Source organism: Bactrocera tryoni, chromosome 3 (genome assembly GCF_016617805.1).
Source record: "Bactrocera tryoni isolate S06 chromosome 3, CSIRO_BtryS06_freeze2, whole genome shotgun sequence".
NCBI classification, from domain to species: domain Eukaryota; kingdom Metazoa; phylum Arthropoda; class Insecta; order Diptera; family Tephritidae; genus Bactrocera; species Bactrocera tryoni.
The window spans coordinates 15,239,570-15,255,296 of record NC_052501.1 but is presented as its reverse complement, the minus strand read 5'-3'; the positions used below and the strand labels follow the sequence as shown (position 1 = coordinate 15,255,296).

Here is a 15,727-nt window from a genome sequence, read left to right as displayed (position 1 = left end):
GTGAAATAAAAAATATTTAGTTAAGGAAAATGTAACTGTTTTCTGTTTTCATAGAATGGCTTAGAGATGTCTTATTTTACAACTGTGAAAGGTAATATCTAAAAATATAAAATATTAAAAATAAATTGTGTTCGAAAATAAGTTGTCATTAAGTTCAAAATAATGCAATAAAAAAAATTATTTAATTAACTAATAATTTTGAAATTTTTAATCCAAAATACCGGATTTGAAATTTAAAAAATAAACTTTAGTCCCGAGTACACAAAAAAAATAATTAATTTCACAAAAAAAAATAATAATTTTAATCGCAAAGACGGGATCGGAATTGTTTATTGCAAATTTAATTTGGAATTAAAAATTGATAATCCAAATTTTAAATCAAAACTTTCGAATAAGTAAATTCGCAACTCTGGTTTCCATAATCCTTTGGATATTAGAGTTGGCGGGGTAAACATTTCGGCAAAAGTCACCCTTAAAATATTCATTGCAAACCGGTTTTTGGCAAACGATTCGAAAATGCAATACACTACCTTGCCGGGTTAAGGTTTTTATTTGCAACTAACTTATGTTCCATTTAAGCGCTGGAATGCAGTTAAATCAAAGTACTGTGTGACTCATATTCAATCTTTGCAAGCATTAATTACTTAAACGTTTTTAGAATAAAATTTAAAAATATTTCGAAAAAATTTCAAATTTATTGACTATTTTAAAGCTTATACACAGCATATTTAGCACTTGAGTACTAAAACTGTTACTGTTCGAAAACACATATGCAACCCTGTGCAATCAGCTGTAGGCAATCCGGTTCATTCGAGTTCGAATTCGCAAAACGCATCGGTAGCAAGTTATTTATTTTGTGGTGCATTCTTTTCCAGAAAAACTGCAGCGTGAGTAAACAAGTTACTATTTTTCTACAGAATTCGACACTGGACACAATTGCATATAAAATTTAGATTGTGGGTATTGAAGTTAGTGAAAATTTGATATTTTTCATCATTGCGCATTAGTTTGTGAGTGTCAACACATATACCTACATTTATAGATATATTTCTATTTCTTTGTGGGGTGATTCATTATTACGAAAATCATAAAATAGAATGTGATAATATTGCGATTATAAGGGGAATCCCATATTAGTATGTGTGTCAAAGTAATCATGTTTAGTTGCTTTTCATTATAGGAACTTCAGTGTGGAAAATGGCTGAGGAGGAGTCGTTTGTAATTTTAGGGAGCTGCTCGCAACCAAATTCTTTGATTTCAGTGCATGAGAATGCAACAGCACAAGACGACAAAAATACGACCTCAACACAAGTCAATCAACCAATATTAAATGATGAAAAATTTAACTCCATAACCACAGCTATAGCATCGGCCAGCAAACCTACACAGGCATCCGATAGTAACTCCGGACAGTTTGTTGGACATGGTGTTTGGAAACGGAGCATTGACTCGGCAAAAGCAATGGAAGCATCGACACAATCAGGAAGTTACGATGTATGGCAAAAGAGTAGCATAGTTGCCAAAGATAATGGTGAACTACAGTCTGATGATACAAGCGTAAAAGACAGTACTAAGACCGGTGCCATCCCAAAAACAAGCGGTGTGGAGCAAAAAAGTGAAACTAACACGAAGGAGAGTTTAACAAACTCCATGGCAGTAAGTTATATAATGGGTCAGGTGCCAGCCGATGCCTTAAAGGTAATTGGTGTGTCAAGTCGTTATTTTTAGAACGTAACAAAGTGCAAAGTTTATCTTTAAGAACGCATAAGGTGCATTTCAACAAATTTTGGTCACCACCAAGAGTGTTACTAGTCTAGCAAACACTATATTAACAATATTAAATTTGTATTCTTTTTTATAAATAATAATAATTAACATTTTTGTATTCCAGGCCAGTATCCATTCACAATTTCCAAGTGTGTCCTTAGAAGCGTGTGAGGAGCTCACAACAGTTATGAGTGATTATCTCAAAATGAAAGGTATGCAAGATTATGACATGTAAAATTAAAATGAAAATACTATTTCAACAAATATGTTTCAGATGTGCTCATTCAAGTTAATAGCAAAATGAGTTCATGGCTAGAAATGAAAAAGCAAATGCAATCTAATGAAATGGAAAATCGTCAGAAGTTGCAACAATGCCAAGAGCAAATAGCTGCAGTGAGTAATTCAGTCATTCATATGTGTATATGAGTTGATTGAATTTTTCTTTGCAGTTACGTAATGAAAACTTAGATCTGAAACGTGAACTGGAGTCAAAAATCGAACATATTCAGGCCTGCGAAGCTGTGCGAAAGCAGGAACACGAGGAACTTGTAAAAAATATTTCCGAAAAAACGGCGTTGATCGCTAATATGCGTACACAGATTGAAAAATTGGAATTACAACAACTTGTTAGTATAAGTCTTCATAAATATTCCGCTTTTAACTTACTATATTCTGTACATAATTTTGCAGTCATCATTTGAGGTCGTTTCGAAGTTGGGAAAGAACGGTGAAAACTCAGAAAAGTCTGAATATGTTACACGACTTGAACATGAACGTGTAACTAAAAATTTCGAACGCAATATGTCACAACTACTGGCAGAGAAGCTGGAAATCAACGATATGGTATGTATTTCAATTAAAATTTTAAATAATATAGACATTTTCGAATTTTAACTAATTTAAATTTTTAACTATAATTTAGCTAAAAATTCATATTTCCCAAATGTATTATTCTCATTTATATACAAAAATATTTTATCTTCCTACAGCAAAAACAATATATCGATGAAATAAATTGTCTCAAAGTAAACCTAACCGTATCTGAGGAATTAGTTAATCAACTACAATCCGATATAGCTTTGTTGAAAGCTAATGACAAAGAGAAAACTGCACAATTTGAGATTTACGCCACACAACGCACTGAAATGCGCGAAGAACTCGACGTACTGCGCCAGCAAGTGGATGTCTACAGTCGCGACTTTCAATTGGAGCGCACTGCACGCGAGGAGATGGCTGGCGAAAAGGCACAGCTGCTAGACGATTTGCGTGCACTGCAACGCAAAAATCATGAACTAAGCGAATTAGTTGGCCAACTGGAGGAACGTATAACTGCTTTAACACGGCAACGAGTGAGTCCACCAACAACAGCATCAAGAGTAAGTAGTTGCAATATTTTTAAACAAATTAATTGTATAAAAACAAAAAAATAGAACTATTATTTACAGAACATTGCTACGCTGACACAACCAGCTCCAACTACACCCCAACACATATGTCCAATATGCTCAATTACCTGTTCATCTCTAACCACTTTGCAAGAGCATGCCAACCAGTGCATTGACCGTAATGTGCATACATAAATATATCTATTATATATTATTATTTCTGCTTCTGATAACACTTATCGAAGAAACGTAGATGTATAAATATCTACTACTATATATTTATATGTATGTGTATTAATTTAATTATAAATGAAGAAATATATGATTACAATGTTCATTCAAACTTACCAAATCAATTTTGTATGCTTGTTTTAAAAGAGCGTACCAAATGTCGCTTTGTTTTGATTGAAGTCTGTATTATATACTTTTCAAAGTGTGACAGGCACGCGATTTTTCATTTATAAACTAAATACATATTTACAAAACCAATTTAATAGTAATTAAGTCCAAAAACATTGTAACGTTAGCGTGACGGCTACAATTTACTAAGTATTGGAGGCGCTTCCAACGCCCATATGCGCTGCATTTCCTTATTGGCTACCAAATTACTAAGCACTTGTATATCTGAAGAAATAATTGCATTAAAATTAATTACAAAACTTGACAAATAAAATAAAACCTGCTTACCATTGGTGCGCGCATATTGCTCCAACCATGTACGTATCTGACAAATAGGCACGGCGGTGTTTAAATTAGGGTAGACCACATTTCCAACTTTTATATTTGACACACAGATACCCAAAATAGAGCCTTGTTCATCGAACATCGGGCCTCCGCTTTGGCCAGCCTGTACGCAACCATCCGACATAATGGCGCCCGGTGAACATTTAATTATACGTCCTTGAAATATTGCTGGATTGAAATCATATTTCAAATTAAAGTTGACGAAATACGGAAATCCAGCGTTGTAAACTGTCTGGCCCAATGACGGTTTAGCACCGGATAAGCGTACGCAGTAACGCTCGGGAATATTATCAGGTGCGGCTAACAAAGCGACATCAAAGGGTTGATCGTATTGTGGATTACGCCACAGCACTTCCGATTCGAACTCACCGTCCACGCTGCGACACACTGCCTTCGAGTTTAACTGATAGATAAATATCCGCGAAAAATTATGAATTGGCGCAAAGTTTTTGACGTAAATGCATGCGAAAAATATATGTATGTGTATATTAGAAATGGCGTTAGTGTGCAAATAAATGTCAAAATTTAAATGGCCTCCGTTCAAGCCAAAAACAAAAAAGTCATTCAAACGGAAGCTATTTGACAGTTAAGCGCGCACTAATTACGTGCTTTTTTGTGCTGGTGTCTTAATTTCATATTTAAAAGTTCTTTGTAGTTTTCTTTCGTTATAATATCTATATACATATTTACCTTGAATACGACGTGTGTGCAAGTGAGTATAAACTTTTTGTTCAACACTTTAACAAATGTACCAGTACCTTGACTCCCGGCTGCTTCGATTACAACCATAGCACGCTCCCCTGCAAAGTACAATTTTAATAGCACTAAGTTCAAAACACGTATTATTACTTTCAATTACATGGAAAATTTGATGAATCTCTCGGTACGCGCACTGAAGTTATGTTTAGACCTAGTTGCTGCATGAAATCGCGTAACAAGTATGCAAAGTTGGCCGCCAGCGTCAAATTGACATTTTCCTGCTGTCGCTGAAAGGATGTGCACATTATCATGCCTATTAAACGCCTGAAATTACAAAATTTTTCATTATTACATTACTAATGCAACGCAGACCAGCTTACAATTTGTTATTGAAGACTGCCGCCCCTTCGCAACCCAGCGCCAAAGCATTAGACAGCACAAAGAGACACCCATCGCGGCCCATAACATTTGACACTTTGCCAATGCTGATTGTCTTATAGAAGTTTTCCAGGCCGAATGGTGTGCACATCACCAACACATCGTCCAGTGTGTGTATTGGCTGCAAATAACGCAGATAGTGCGCAATGTGTCGTAGAAAACGTTCGAAGTTCTCTTTAACACCGTCACAACGCATGCTTAGCACTAGAAAACTCGAAAGCAGTACGGCGTTATGCGTTTCGGATGCACTATCTGTCCGATCATTGTTCAAGAAGCGCAACACATGTCGTGAAATCTCCGCCGAGTTGAAAAGATACAATAACTTGGCACAATACCTTGTGAGAATATGTGGTTGCTTCCGTCGTGCATTAGGCATGGGTAATTTGCGTCTATCGAATGTCACCTGATAGTTTAGCGCACTTAAATGTTTCGCCTCATCGCTACTACCTTCTTGCACATTAATTAGCTTGCATTGTTGTAATTTATGTATGATTTTTGTGCTGGGACAGACATCCTCTCTATCGGTCTGCGTTTGAAAAGGTGCCACCGGACGTACATGTGGCTGCAATATGCAACCCGATGTTATGATGATCTCATTGTTAATAATTATTGCGGATTGCTTGGTCACTGGATGATTGCTGATCTCCAGTAGTGCATGCCTGATCTTTAAGAGCATTTTTCACTATATAGTTATTTTTATATTCCAAGCATTAGACATTAAACCTCTTTAGTGAATTCGTTAGGATGTTCGCATTCCTGTTTTACCTGTTCGCTTGTCTCTAACCATCCATGTATGTGCGTATATATTCCAAGCTAACGCACAAAATCGAGTGCTTATAAGCTCTTGCAGCTGTGCCGTGTATTTACCTTTGCCGTCGCAAGGTGTGCAAATATTTACTGTGCCAGTTCAACCAATATCAGCGTGGAAAGTTTTCGAAATACCAATTTGTTGAACTAAATCGCTTAGCTTCGTTATCGTACGGAGTTGCAGCAGATTGGCGAGATCAGAGTCCTATTTTTTGTTTATTTCTTTGTTTTGCTATGCTTTTCTTTTGTTCATATGTAATGAGGGATTTTTCCAACAATTGAGGCATTTTTAAGATGGTGAAGTTGGGAGCACAAAACCGATTACTTTTTGGAAAGTTATCGAATGTGGATATAACTTCAGATCTATTATGTTTATTACTTTTAGAAAAAGCTTTTATTTTGCTCCTTTACAAATAGTTGAAAATTATGGTTAAAAAGCAGTATATTTATATCTGAAGGATTTCTTCTGGTGGTCCATACAAGAAATTGATTTTGATTAGTTAGTTTTTTATGGCAGTTAATTCTATAGTGGTCCGGTCAGAACATTTTGTTGGGAGATTGTACCTTTGCCTTAGATAATAATCCATGACTAATTTAGGAAAGACAAATCTTAGCACGTAAAAAACTTTTCCATTCACTTTATTCAATAGTTCAGTTTGTATGAAATTTATATATATGTATATAAACTATAGGTTCTCCGATGTTTTCTACTGGTTGTTACGAACTTCCTGGCAAACTTAAGATACTCTGTTCACGCCAAGTCAAGGATTATTCCGAGAGCTGGTTTAGGATCTCTTCATTCGGAGTGAACTGATAGGAAGCTTAGGTAAATATCTAGTAAAAACCTTATGAAGATACGAAGTAAACCATTTTTTACATTTACAGCAATCTACCGATGATTAGAAGACAAACCCGTAAAATTTATCAAATATTCCTGCTATTGACGTAATTAAATTTGTTAAGCCACTGTAGACGACAGTGAAAAATGAAACCCGACTAAATGCTGCAGAAGCTTTGCTTTCGAAAAGCTCAATATTCATTCATAAATGTCGTACAAGCACACTTCCAACAAAAATTTAACACTCGCTTGTGTTGAGAGCCAATGTAATTGCAATTTGAGGTGGGGAAGCCACAAACCCGACAAAAGAGAGCAAGAAAGTCTCTCACGCAGCCACCTGAGTTGCTCCGAAAGTTGGCCAATTGCTAAGTGGGTGGTTGAAAGCCGCCAAGTATACTCCATCTCATTATGTTGGGAGTTGTTGCTGCTGGCCGAAGCTCGGGTGATGTGCTCCAACTCTGCTATCACTAACGGCAAGAGCCAACCTAACTGGTTTAGTCATTTACGTGACGGCATTCAAGTCAGTCGTTTTTAAGCTTTCGCGTTGTGCAGTCGTGTTGGACGCAGTGAGCGCTTGCCAGCTGAATGTATTGAGTTGATTGTGCGGTGTAAACGAATAAGCTGAAATTGTAGCCAGTGCCGGAATCGGAAATCAAGAATTTAATTCGCGATAAAAGTGCTGGTGTGTTTTATAAATTTTATATAAAATTTACAAGTGAAAATTCGTGAAAGTGTAAAGTACAATAAACGAGTTTGCTGCCTTTGAGCTTGTGAAAAAAGGTGCGCCACACACATAAACGTACGCGAGAACCGTCTACTCCTTGCAGCGGTCCCAAAAGAATATTCTGGTGTCTCCACAAAGCATTAATTAAACAACAGCAAGGGCATATAAAAATAGCCACAGCAGGTTAGATTTTATTTTAATTTATTTTCACACTTTTCTAACTATGATATTGTATAAATGGAGGGGTTGTAAAATATTACTTGCCCATAAAACGTCGATGATACCATATTTTACCCTTTAGGATATGAAAAAGTTTGCTTTGCGTCCTGTGCAACCTGCTCCACCTCGTAGGCGCTCTCTCGCACGCTCTTCATAACATTTCCGCTTTTCTATGCGCACTCACTTGCTCTCTTTCGCTTTTCCGGTGTATCGTTTGTGATAGCTCTCACTATGCTTTTGTGTAGCACCCCTTCCAAGTGAACTTTGTGTCGTGTGGGGCACCATATGCGGCCTATTATCACTTTTTCCCGCTCAAAATGTTCATAAACTACAAACAACAACAACAAGCAGGTTGACGACCGAAAACGTAAATAAATGCAACAAACGTTGTTGCAATGCTCTCCACCCCCTCTTTCTACTTTCGTCTGTGTTGCGTTTGCATTGTTGTTTTTTTTACCGTAATGTAATAGTAATAGTACGCGAACGCAAGTGCCGGCTCTTGGCTGATAAAGGAACCGCGTTTGCTGCCCTTTTTAATGTTGTTGCAGTTTTTTTTGCGTGCGGAGGGTGTCAAGAGTGCACTACAGCTCGCGCGTTGCATAATTTTGTTCGCAGTGAGCGATTAATGTTTTTCGGTGAATAATTATTTATGCATAAGGTTAAAAAATAAAATAAAATTTAATGATAATAATAGTAACAAAAAAATATTTAAAATGTGACAAAATATTTGTTTTTTTATCAAAAAAAATTAATTATAAAAAAAATTTTATGTAAAAGAGTTATTAAAGAAATATAGTTTTTATAAAAAATTTCTATTAAAAAAAATTATTAAAGAATACATTCTTTAAAAAAATAATGAATTATTAATAATATAATAGTCAATAAAATTTGTTATAAAAATAATAATATAAGATTTAAAAAAATTAAATTTCACAATAATAAAAATATTTAAAATGCGAACAAATTTAAAAAATAAAATATAAGGATTAAAAATATATAAAAAAATATATATTTTTATAAAAATTTATATGAAAAAATTTAAAAATCCTCTAATATATAATTAAAAGTTTTAAAAGAATTTATTTTTTATTTTCTATTCAACAACACGTCTAGAATATTGTCCTATATTTTTAAGTTGATCCGAGTGACCGTTTCGGAGATACAGCCTTGAGAACTTGTGCGCTAGAGTCTAGTTAGGCTAAGTGCACCGTCTTTAAACGATTTTTTTTTTGAAAATGTGTTTAGAAGTCGGTTGGCAAGATTTCTCGAGAACTACTCCACCCATCCTCATGAAATTTTACACATGCCTTTGAGATACAATTCTTAAAGACGACAGATTTTTTTTGATTACAACGATTGGAAAAAAAGTTCTGGAAAATTGATCTGAAATTTTCATTTTTTTTGTCAAAATGTCTGCCAAAAATCCGATTTTCAGTTTTTTCCTTGGTCTAAGTTCTAAGTTCAGGTCTTAACTAAAGCACGTAATTTTTTTCACTTTCGATGAGCCTGCCAACGCTCATTTATTTATTTTATTAAAACGGCTTTGAAACTCTTTTATTTATATGTAATATACATATATTATTATATATAATTTTCGTTTATAATATATATTCATACTAAGGTCTCATGTTTATTGATTTGCGCCAATGAACTCGGCAGACAGGCTAGCATAAGCGGTTTGAAGTGCAAGTTAAACACAACTCATTACTCTGAATATGTATATATATAAGTATACAGGCATATATAAATTTATGTGAGTACAATAAATATATGACGTGCAATAAGGCGCACACTCATAACATTACATACATATGTATATTACACTTCTATTTACCCAACTGTGCTAATAAAAATATATTTATTTCTATTTTTCTATTTAATATTTGTCGCGTCTTGGATTTCATTGCCTGTCTACCGGCTCCAGATATTATACAGATACATATGTATATGCACATATGTACATATGTATGTAAAATATGGCGTGTAAGCGGCCTAGAGTGCGTGTACACACTTTTTTGTTGTTATTCTTCTTTTTTGCAGTCAACCGCAACTCTAGTTACGTATACGCACTGTAAGCAAAATTAAGGTCGAATGCAGCGAGGAAATTTAATGCCGCAGAAAATGTTTACACAATTTCCATTTTACTCACTTCAGTTAAGACAGCATTCGAACTGAGGTTTTTCAATATGCTTAGAATTTTTTTTTGCAAAAGCAGAATGTGACAATTACTGTTATATGTGTGCTAATGGGTGTGCTTATGTTTGCGAGTGTAGAAATTGTGTTTGTTATTTAGGTGAGTGAACCGTTTTAGTGGCAAATATTTAAAGCCATATGCTTGTAAGCATTTTTTTTATAGTTTTTTGAATATATTTATTCTATATATTCACATCTCTATATATAAATATGTGCGCAAACAAACGTAGTTTGTATACGCATGCTTTTTCTGCAAACCTATTTACCTGGCCACGCCGGTAATTAGTTTCATACACAGCTTCAAATGTAAATAAAGTCAAGGTTTGTTAACTGTTTGGGTGATTGTGTTTAACAACATGCATATATTAGTATTCACATATGTAAATATGTATATACTTGTCCTCACTTCGGCAACCTCCAATACGTATCAAGTACTTTTGCAAATAATGGAGTTGAAGGTACTTCAATGGACTTGTTATTTCGAATTTTTTATGTAATATAATATTATGTAAGATGTAAGCCAATATTAAAGCTTCTTTCTATAAGAAGATGTGCTAATTCTTTTGTATTCTCAATGAATACTTATATTACTATATAGCCTAAAAAATATCTTCATAGATATTTGAAAACGAAAATTAATTCTATTTTTTGCGAATTTTTTCATAAGACTCGAACCCCAGAGTTGCATTTTTACTAATTTCTCACTGAGTCCAAAAATCACCATATTTGTACTTAAACGCGAGCTGCCTTTTATATTTCGAGATCTAATCCCTAAGATAAACAAATATTAATCTACGAAAATTGCTAAATTATTTTTCCAAATATTCTCCACTAAGATCTATACATTTTTGCTTGATGCGTTTGAACCAATTGTCGAAGCTCTTTTGCCACTCTGATTGAGCTATCTCCAAAAGATGCCTTTTGAACGCATCAACGTCCTGCTCTTAGTTTACTTTTTACTAATGGGAAGAAATGGAAGGTATTCGGTGCCAAATCAGGTCTCTACAGTGGATGACTCATCAAATCGATATTTTGAGTGCTCAAAATGCAATTGTTTCAGTTAATGTTATTGTAGCGTCTTCAGTGGGTAATTTTCCTGATTTCTGTAAAGACAACCGGCAAACAAATGGTTGTATACCACTTAGAATTTACTATACTGCGTTGTTCCAGTGGTATGGATCGACACGATGCTTTTTTGGAGTGATTGACTCTGATCCCTGATGGAGCTTCATCTCCAAAAAAATAATTCATCGATGCACTGTTGCTGAGGTAATCCTCATTGAAATTTTGAAGAAATAATCCCGCAAAAATGTTGGCGACTTAATTCCATTTTTTGCAGAGATGAATGTTTTAAGTCACTGTAGACAACACAAATAGCTCTCGTATGTCAAAACGTTCTAAATTTATTATGTATAATATCAAAAATGTCAAACTTCAGTATAAGTGGTGAGTTGTCACATTGAATACTAGGCTTTCTAAATCCCGAAATATAAGAGGCAACCTACGTAACAGATTTTGCTCAAGGATAAAAACTTCGGTTTTGCACAGCAGACAAGCTTCCAAGCAGAATAAGTCAACGGTACTGAATTATAGGAGAATAAGATCCACGATGTTACTAATTCATCTTTGCTTCTTATTATCTTCAGAGAAATTTTCATCACCGACCCTGAAGAGAGCGTTTCGTGTAAAATGCGTTTAAAGTTTTGGAAGTTGGTAATGCCAAGTCAGAATATTTAAAAATCTTTCCTTTACCTTCTTGATATTGCGGGGTCTTAGCTCACCAGCAACCCAATAGTAGTCGCACATCAACCCACTCAACCAAAATCCTAACTAGTATTAAAATAAAAAAAATAAATAAATAAAAATGCCTTTTCAATCATCAAACGTTTTCAATTTCATACCATTTTTTCTGTGTTCCATTTAGTTTTTATTCGTATTCAAGTTCTAAGTAAACCAAGAACTTGCTAGACGCGTTTTCATTTGAGTTTTGACTATTTAGACCACTTGAGTCGGTTATATAGCTGGAAGTCAAATACTGCCTACATTTTTTTGGTGAGGTGTGGGTGTTGGTTGTACATTTGCAGATACTCCCATGTTACAAAAATTACAGCAAAAAGCAACAACGATGTTATCTAGTTGAATTCAGTACAAGAGAGTGCAAGAGAGGACAAGAATAACTCATTAAAATTATATAAATGTGCCATCACTATTATATTATGCTTGTTTTTTTGATTTATACCAGTTGTTTGTTCGATTTGCCACTCTGCAAAGTTCGACGAATTGAGAACAGCTATCAGTACAAAATATATACAGACTACATAAATACTATATATATAAAATAATAACTAAATATATATAATATTAATATATATTTGATATACATTATATAAACTTCTCATTTGAAAATAATATTACTTCGCTGCAGAACAGCTGTTCTAAATGAGCATAGCAAATTGTTTGTTAGTAGTAATATCTCATGGTTTCTACTTTCAGGTTTCTATGAAACTTTCACATAATATGTATATTTGTAAACACATGCAAATATAACATTAAAATAAACACATAGGTGCAAAATGCAAGCGACCAACCGTAACTAAGTTGCTTGAGTACTGAGTTGTATTTAACTTATTATTGAATCAAGAAATATGTTTTTTCAATACAATAGACGGAAAGATCTTAATTTTGTTCATGCATTTATTTATTTTTCTTTGTGTAGAAACATAAATTTCCCATAATTTGTTGCATATTTTTCTAATAAAACAATAGACTTGTTGAAAGGACGGTAACTGACAATTGAGTGTTAAAACACGAAAGCTACGTATGTATGTATATTATAATATTGCCGTAAAGGTATGCTTGTTTATGCTTATGGAATGACACTTAAGTCAAATTATAAATACAACCCGAACTAGGGTGGGACATCTTTTTTAAATGGCCTTTTTTCCTAATAACCGGGTTATAGTTTTTCCAGAACTACATCTTGAACTCCCAGCTTCAGTAAACAAATTAAGGGGTATCGCCAAAATCGGTTTTAGACCCATAGTCTCTTAAGCAAAATTGTTCACAATGAGACGTAGAATATTTCCTGGCATTTTTCGGTTTCTGCCTCTCTGTAAATCAACTTTATATACATACATACATATACTCGTATTAGTCTATAGGTATTCTTTTGATATGTTTACATTGAATTCTCGAGCCAAATCTTTTAAATACTTAAGAATCAGTTTCTTATTTTATGCAAATTTTTCAACTTTAATTACTCTTTATTTAATACTTGCTATATTCTACTCAGTATATAAACACTATAGAAATGCAGATAATAATGACACTCCTAAAAATATCATTTTTCCTAACGTTATATAAAAATTATGCATTTGATTTGATAAAAAAAATTAGAGCCACCCTAATATTTAAATGAAACACTGATTATTATTCAATGTTAATTTTTTTCAAATAATTAGAAAACTTTAAATTTATATTTGTTATTTAAAGTGATTAATTTGAAAACAAATAGAACCACCCTAATATTCAAATTAAATACGCTGATTATTTTACAATGACAATTTTGTTCGAATATTTGGAAAACTTTAAATTTATATTTGGTATTGCAAGTAATAAATTTGATAAAAAAATTAGAACCACCCTAATATTCAAGTTAAATGCGCCGATTATTATAAAATGTCAATTTTGTTCAAATCTTTGGAAAACTTTCAAAATAAATTTTTGTTAAAAGAGGAACACCCTAATATTTAAATGAAACACGCTGATTATTTTTCAATGTTAATTTTGTTCAAATACTTAGAAAACTTAAAACTTATATTTGTTATTTCAAGTAATGAATTTGTTTAAAAAAAGTTAGAACCACCGTAATGTTCAAATTAAATATGCTGATTATTGTGTAATTTTTGTTCAAATATTTGGAAAACTTTAAATTTATATTTGTTATTTCAAGTAATGTATTTGATATAAACAAATTAGAACCACCCTATTATTCAAATTAAATATGCTTGTTATTATACGATGACAATTTTGTTCGAATATTTGGTAAACTTTAAATTTATATTTGGTATTTCAAGTAATAAATTTGTGAAAAAATTAGAACCACCCTAATATTCAAATTAAATGTGCTGATGTACGATGTCAATTTTGTTAAAATTTTTGAAAAACTTTAAAAATAAATTTTTAGTAAAAAACAAAGAACCACCCTAATATTCAAATTAAATGTGCTGATGTACGATGTCAATTTTGTTCAATTATTTGGAAAACTTTGAAAAGAAATATGCAAAATAATTTAAAATAATAATAAAAAAAGTACAACCCTAATACATAAAAAACTATTTTTGAAAAGTTCAATAAAATATTTTGAGAAAACAACTTTAGCAATTAAAACAAACTTAAGAGCAATAAAATAAAAAAAAAACATAAGTAAGAACACCCCTAAGACACAGCTGTATATAAATTATATCACTTTTTTTTGTGAAAATTTACAAATTGCATCAGCAACAACAACTCCTCTCGAAACGAAATTCGTACTCTACGAAATTGTGTATGAAAGGAAAATCATAAAAATGACTAAGAAAGGAGATGTTAATGAAAAGTATTATTCTTCTTTGCTATCATTTTATAATTGCTTTCTTTCACTTTTTCCGCAACTAAACAATCAATCGCCTCAAACTGCGACTCTGCGAATAATTGCAGGTGTACACAACTTTTCCGCATACTCGCACACTACAAACACCACAACAATGCATGAAAGAGCTTTCAGTAAAGTGATAAAGCGAGAAAACAACAATAAAAGCGACAATAAATGAGTATTATTGACACGAGTCATAATAAACCTGCTTGTATCAGCGGCACTTGTCATCAAAGGCCAATGAATCGCGTTTATTTCCGTCAAAGTGGCAAAGTCTCTTTAAATGCAAAACTTACTTTGTGGATGGATGTATGTGTGGATGTAAAATGTCGCAAAAAATGCATTAAGCAATTGTCCACAGTTTGCAGTCAAGCAAAAAAAAAATGCTGCTCAGCACGCTGCGTCTCTGCAGCCTTGATCGTGACGAATGCGTTGAAATGACGCCCAGCGCATGCGCAACCCAAATGCATTGATTAATGCTGCTATTCACCATTGTTCTGCGCTTTTAACAGCCCAACGGGCACTCGCCAAGGTCATTTGGTATTGGCTAATTATTCGCTTGATCGCAGAGCAATTATTTTGCACAGGAAATACGCGCTTAGTTACGGTCGTAAGTAATTTGCAAGCAACCTGAGTATAGTTGAGATAGAGTACTTATACGAGTATATTGTGTTTCAGTGCACGAGCCACTGCGCGTACTCGTTCTTGGCCTCAATGCCCGATAGAAGTGAATTGCAATTAACTTTTTTCTTCTTTTGCTGGCATTTATTTTTTCTGGATTTATTTCTTTTTCAACACTTTTTATATAGGTTTCGATCTTCGTGAGTGTGACAAGCGCATTTTATGAACGATGATCACTTTTTGATTGTCATGCTTATACTTACATACGGATTATATGTATGTATTTGTGTCTCAAAAGTGCTTTAAGCTGTGCAGAATGACTCAATTTAATTATATAATTAGGTTGCAATTAAAGTTGGGTTATCAAAATAAATTTAGTACCGCCTGAACATTATAAACTATATTTTTTGACCGGATTTGAATGCTCCAAAATGGTTTTACATAGTGACAAAAAAGTACCAAGAAATTGTAAATAAAACTCAAAATAATCAATATTTATTTTGTCGCCTTCAAAGTAATCCAACTCCAACGATTTTCCCGGTCGTCGAAACACTTTTCATAAGCACTTTTTGGAATGGCCTTCACCTCTTCAGCGAATTTTGTTTATATCTTCGATCGACTCAAAACGATTTGCACGGAGCGGCAATTTCCGGCCGTTT

At 33.5% G+C, this 15,727-nt stretch overlaps 3 protein-coding genes across 6 annotated transcripts in view; 2 read left to right on the top strand and 1 right to left on the bottom strand.

Annotated features, from left to right (window-relative positions):
• Positions 1 to 799: 799 nt before the first annotated feature.
• On the top strand, positions 800 to 3,504 carry LOC120770978 (NF-kappa-B essential modulator). 4 transcript variants are annotated; one of them, XM_040098719.1, is made up of 8 exons: positions 800 to 887; positions 1,181 to 1,656; positions 1,892 to 1,979; positions 2,042 to 2,160; positions 2,217 to 2,393; positions 2,458 to 2,610; positions 2,757 to 3,143; positions 3,198 to 3,504. In XM_040098719.1, the coding sequence occupies exons 2-8, from the start codon at positions 1,198 to 1,200 to the stop codon at positions 3,345 to 3,347; spliced, it is 1,533 nt and encodes a 510-aa protein (XP_039954653.1). In that variant the 5' UTR covers positions 800 to 887; positions 1,181 to 1,197; the 3' UTR covers positions 3,348 to 3,504. The 4 variants fall into 4 exon arrangements, with proteins under 4 accessions (XP_039954653.1, XP_039954651.1, XP_039954652.1 ...); XM_040098717.1 differs by having other exon boundaries at positions 1,181 to 1,698; XM_040098718.1 differs by having other exon boundaries at positions 1,181 to 1,698; positions 3,213 to 3,347.
• Positions 3,505 to 3,547: 43 nt separating this feature from the next.
• LOC120770979 lies at positions 3,548 to 6,064 on the bottom strand. The gene is made up of 5 exons (XM_040098720.1): positions 4,976 to 6,064; positions 4,756 to 4,919; positions 4,587 to 4,696; positions 3,840 to 4,299; positions 3,548 to 3,776 (listed from the first exon to the last, which is right to left on the bottom strand). Exons 1-5 carry the CDS (start codon positions 5,707 to 5,709, stop codon positions 3,688 to 3,690), a joined length of 1,557 nt encoding a protein of 518 aa, XP_039954654.1. The 5' UTR covers positions 5,710 to 6,064; the 3' UTR covers positions 3,548 to 3,687.
• Positions 6,065 to 6,737: 673 nt separating this feature from the next.
• The window catches only part of LOC120771714 (kelch-like protein 17), a 59,689-nt gene continuing 50,699 nt past the window's right edge, over positions 6,738 to 15,727 (top strand). Inside the window, exon 1 of the mRNA XM_040099867.1 lies at positions 6,738 to 7,585. The gene's annotated coding sequence lies outside the window, so the exon portion shown is untranslated. The remainder of the gene's footprint in view (positions 7,586 to 15,727) is intronic.

Bases quoted from the DNA above. Each gene is read 5' to 3' on its own strand.
- LOC120770979 (XM_040098720.1), bottom strand. From the start codon at position 5,709: ATGCTCTTAAAGATCAGGCATGCACTACTGGAGATCAGCAATCATCCA. The intron at 4,300-4,586 runs GTAAATATGTAT...TTTATCTATCAG, and splicing joins GCACACACGTCGTATTCAAG to TTAAACTCGAAGGCAGTGTG. The intron at 3,777-3,839 runs GTAAGCAGGTTT...TTATTTCTTCAG, and splicing joins GCAATATGCGCGCACCAATG to ATATACAAGTGCTTAGTAAT.
- LOC120770978 (XM_040098717.1), top strand. From the start codon at position 1,198: ATGGCTGAGGAGGAGTCGTTTGTAATTTTAGGGAGCTGCTCGCAACCA. The intron at 1,699-1,891 runs GTAATTGGTGTG...TTTGTATTCCAG, and splicing joins TGCCAGCCGATGCCTTAAAG to GCCAGTATCCATTCACAATT. The intron at 2,161-2,216 runs GTGAGTAATTCA...TTTTCTTTGCAG, and splicing joins GCCAAGAGCAAATAGCTGCA to TTACGTAATGAAAACTTAGA.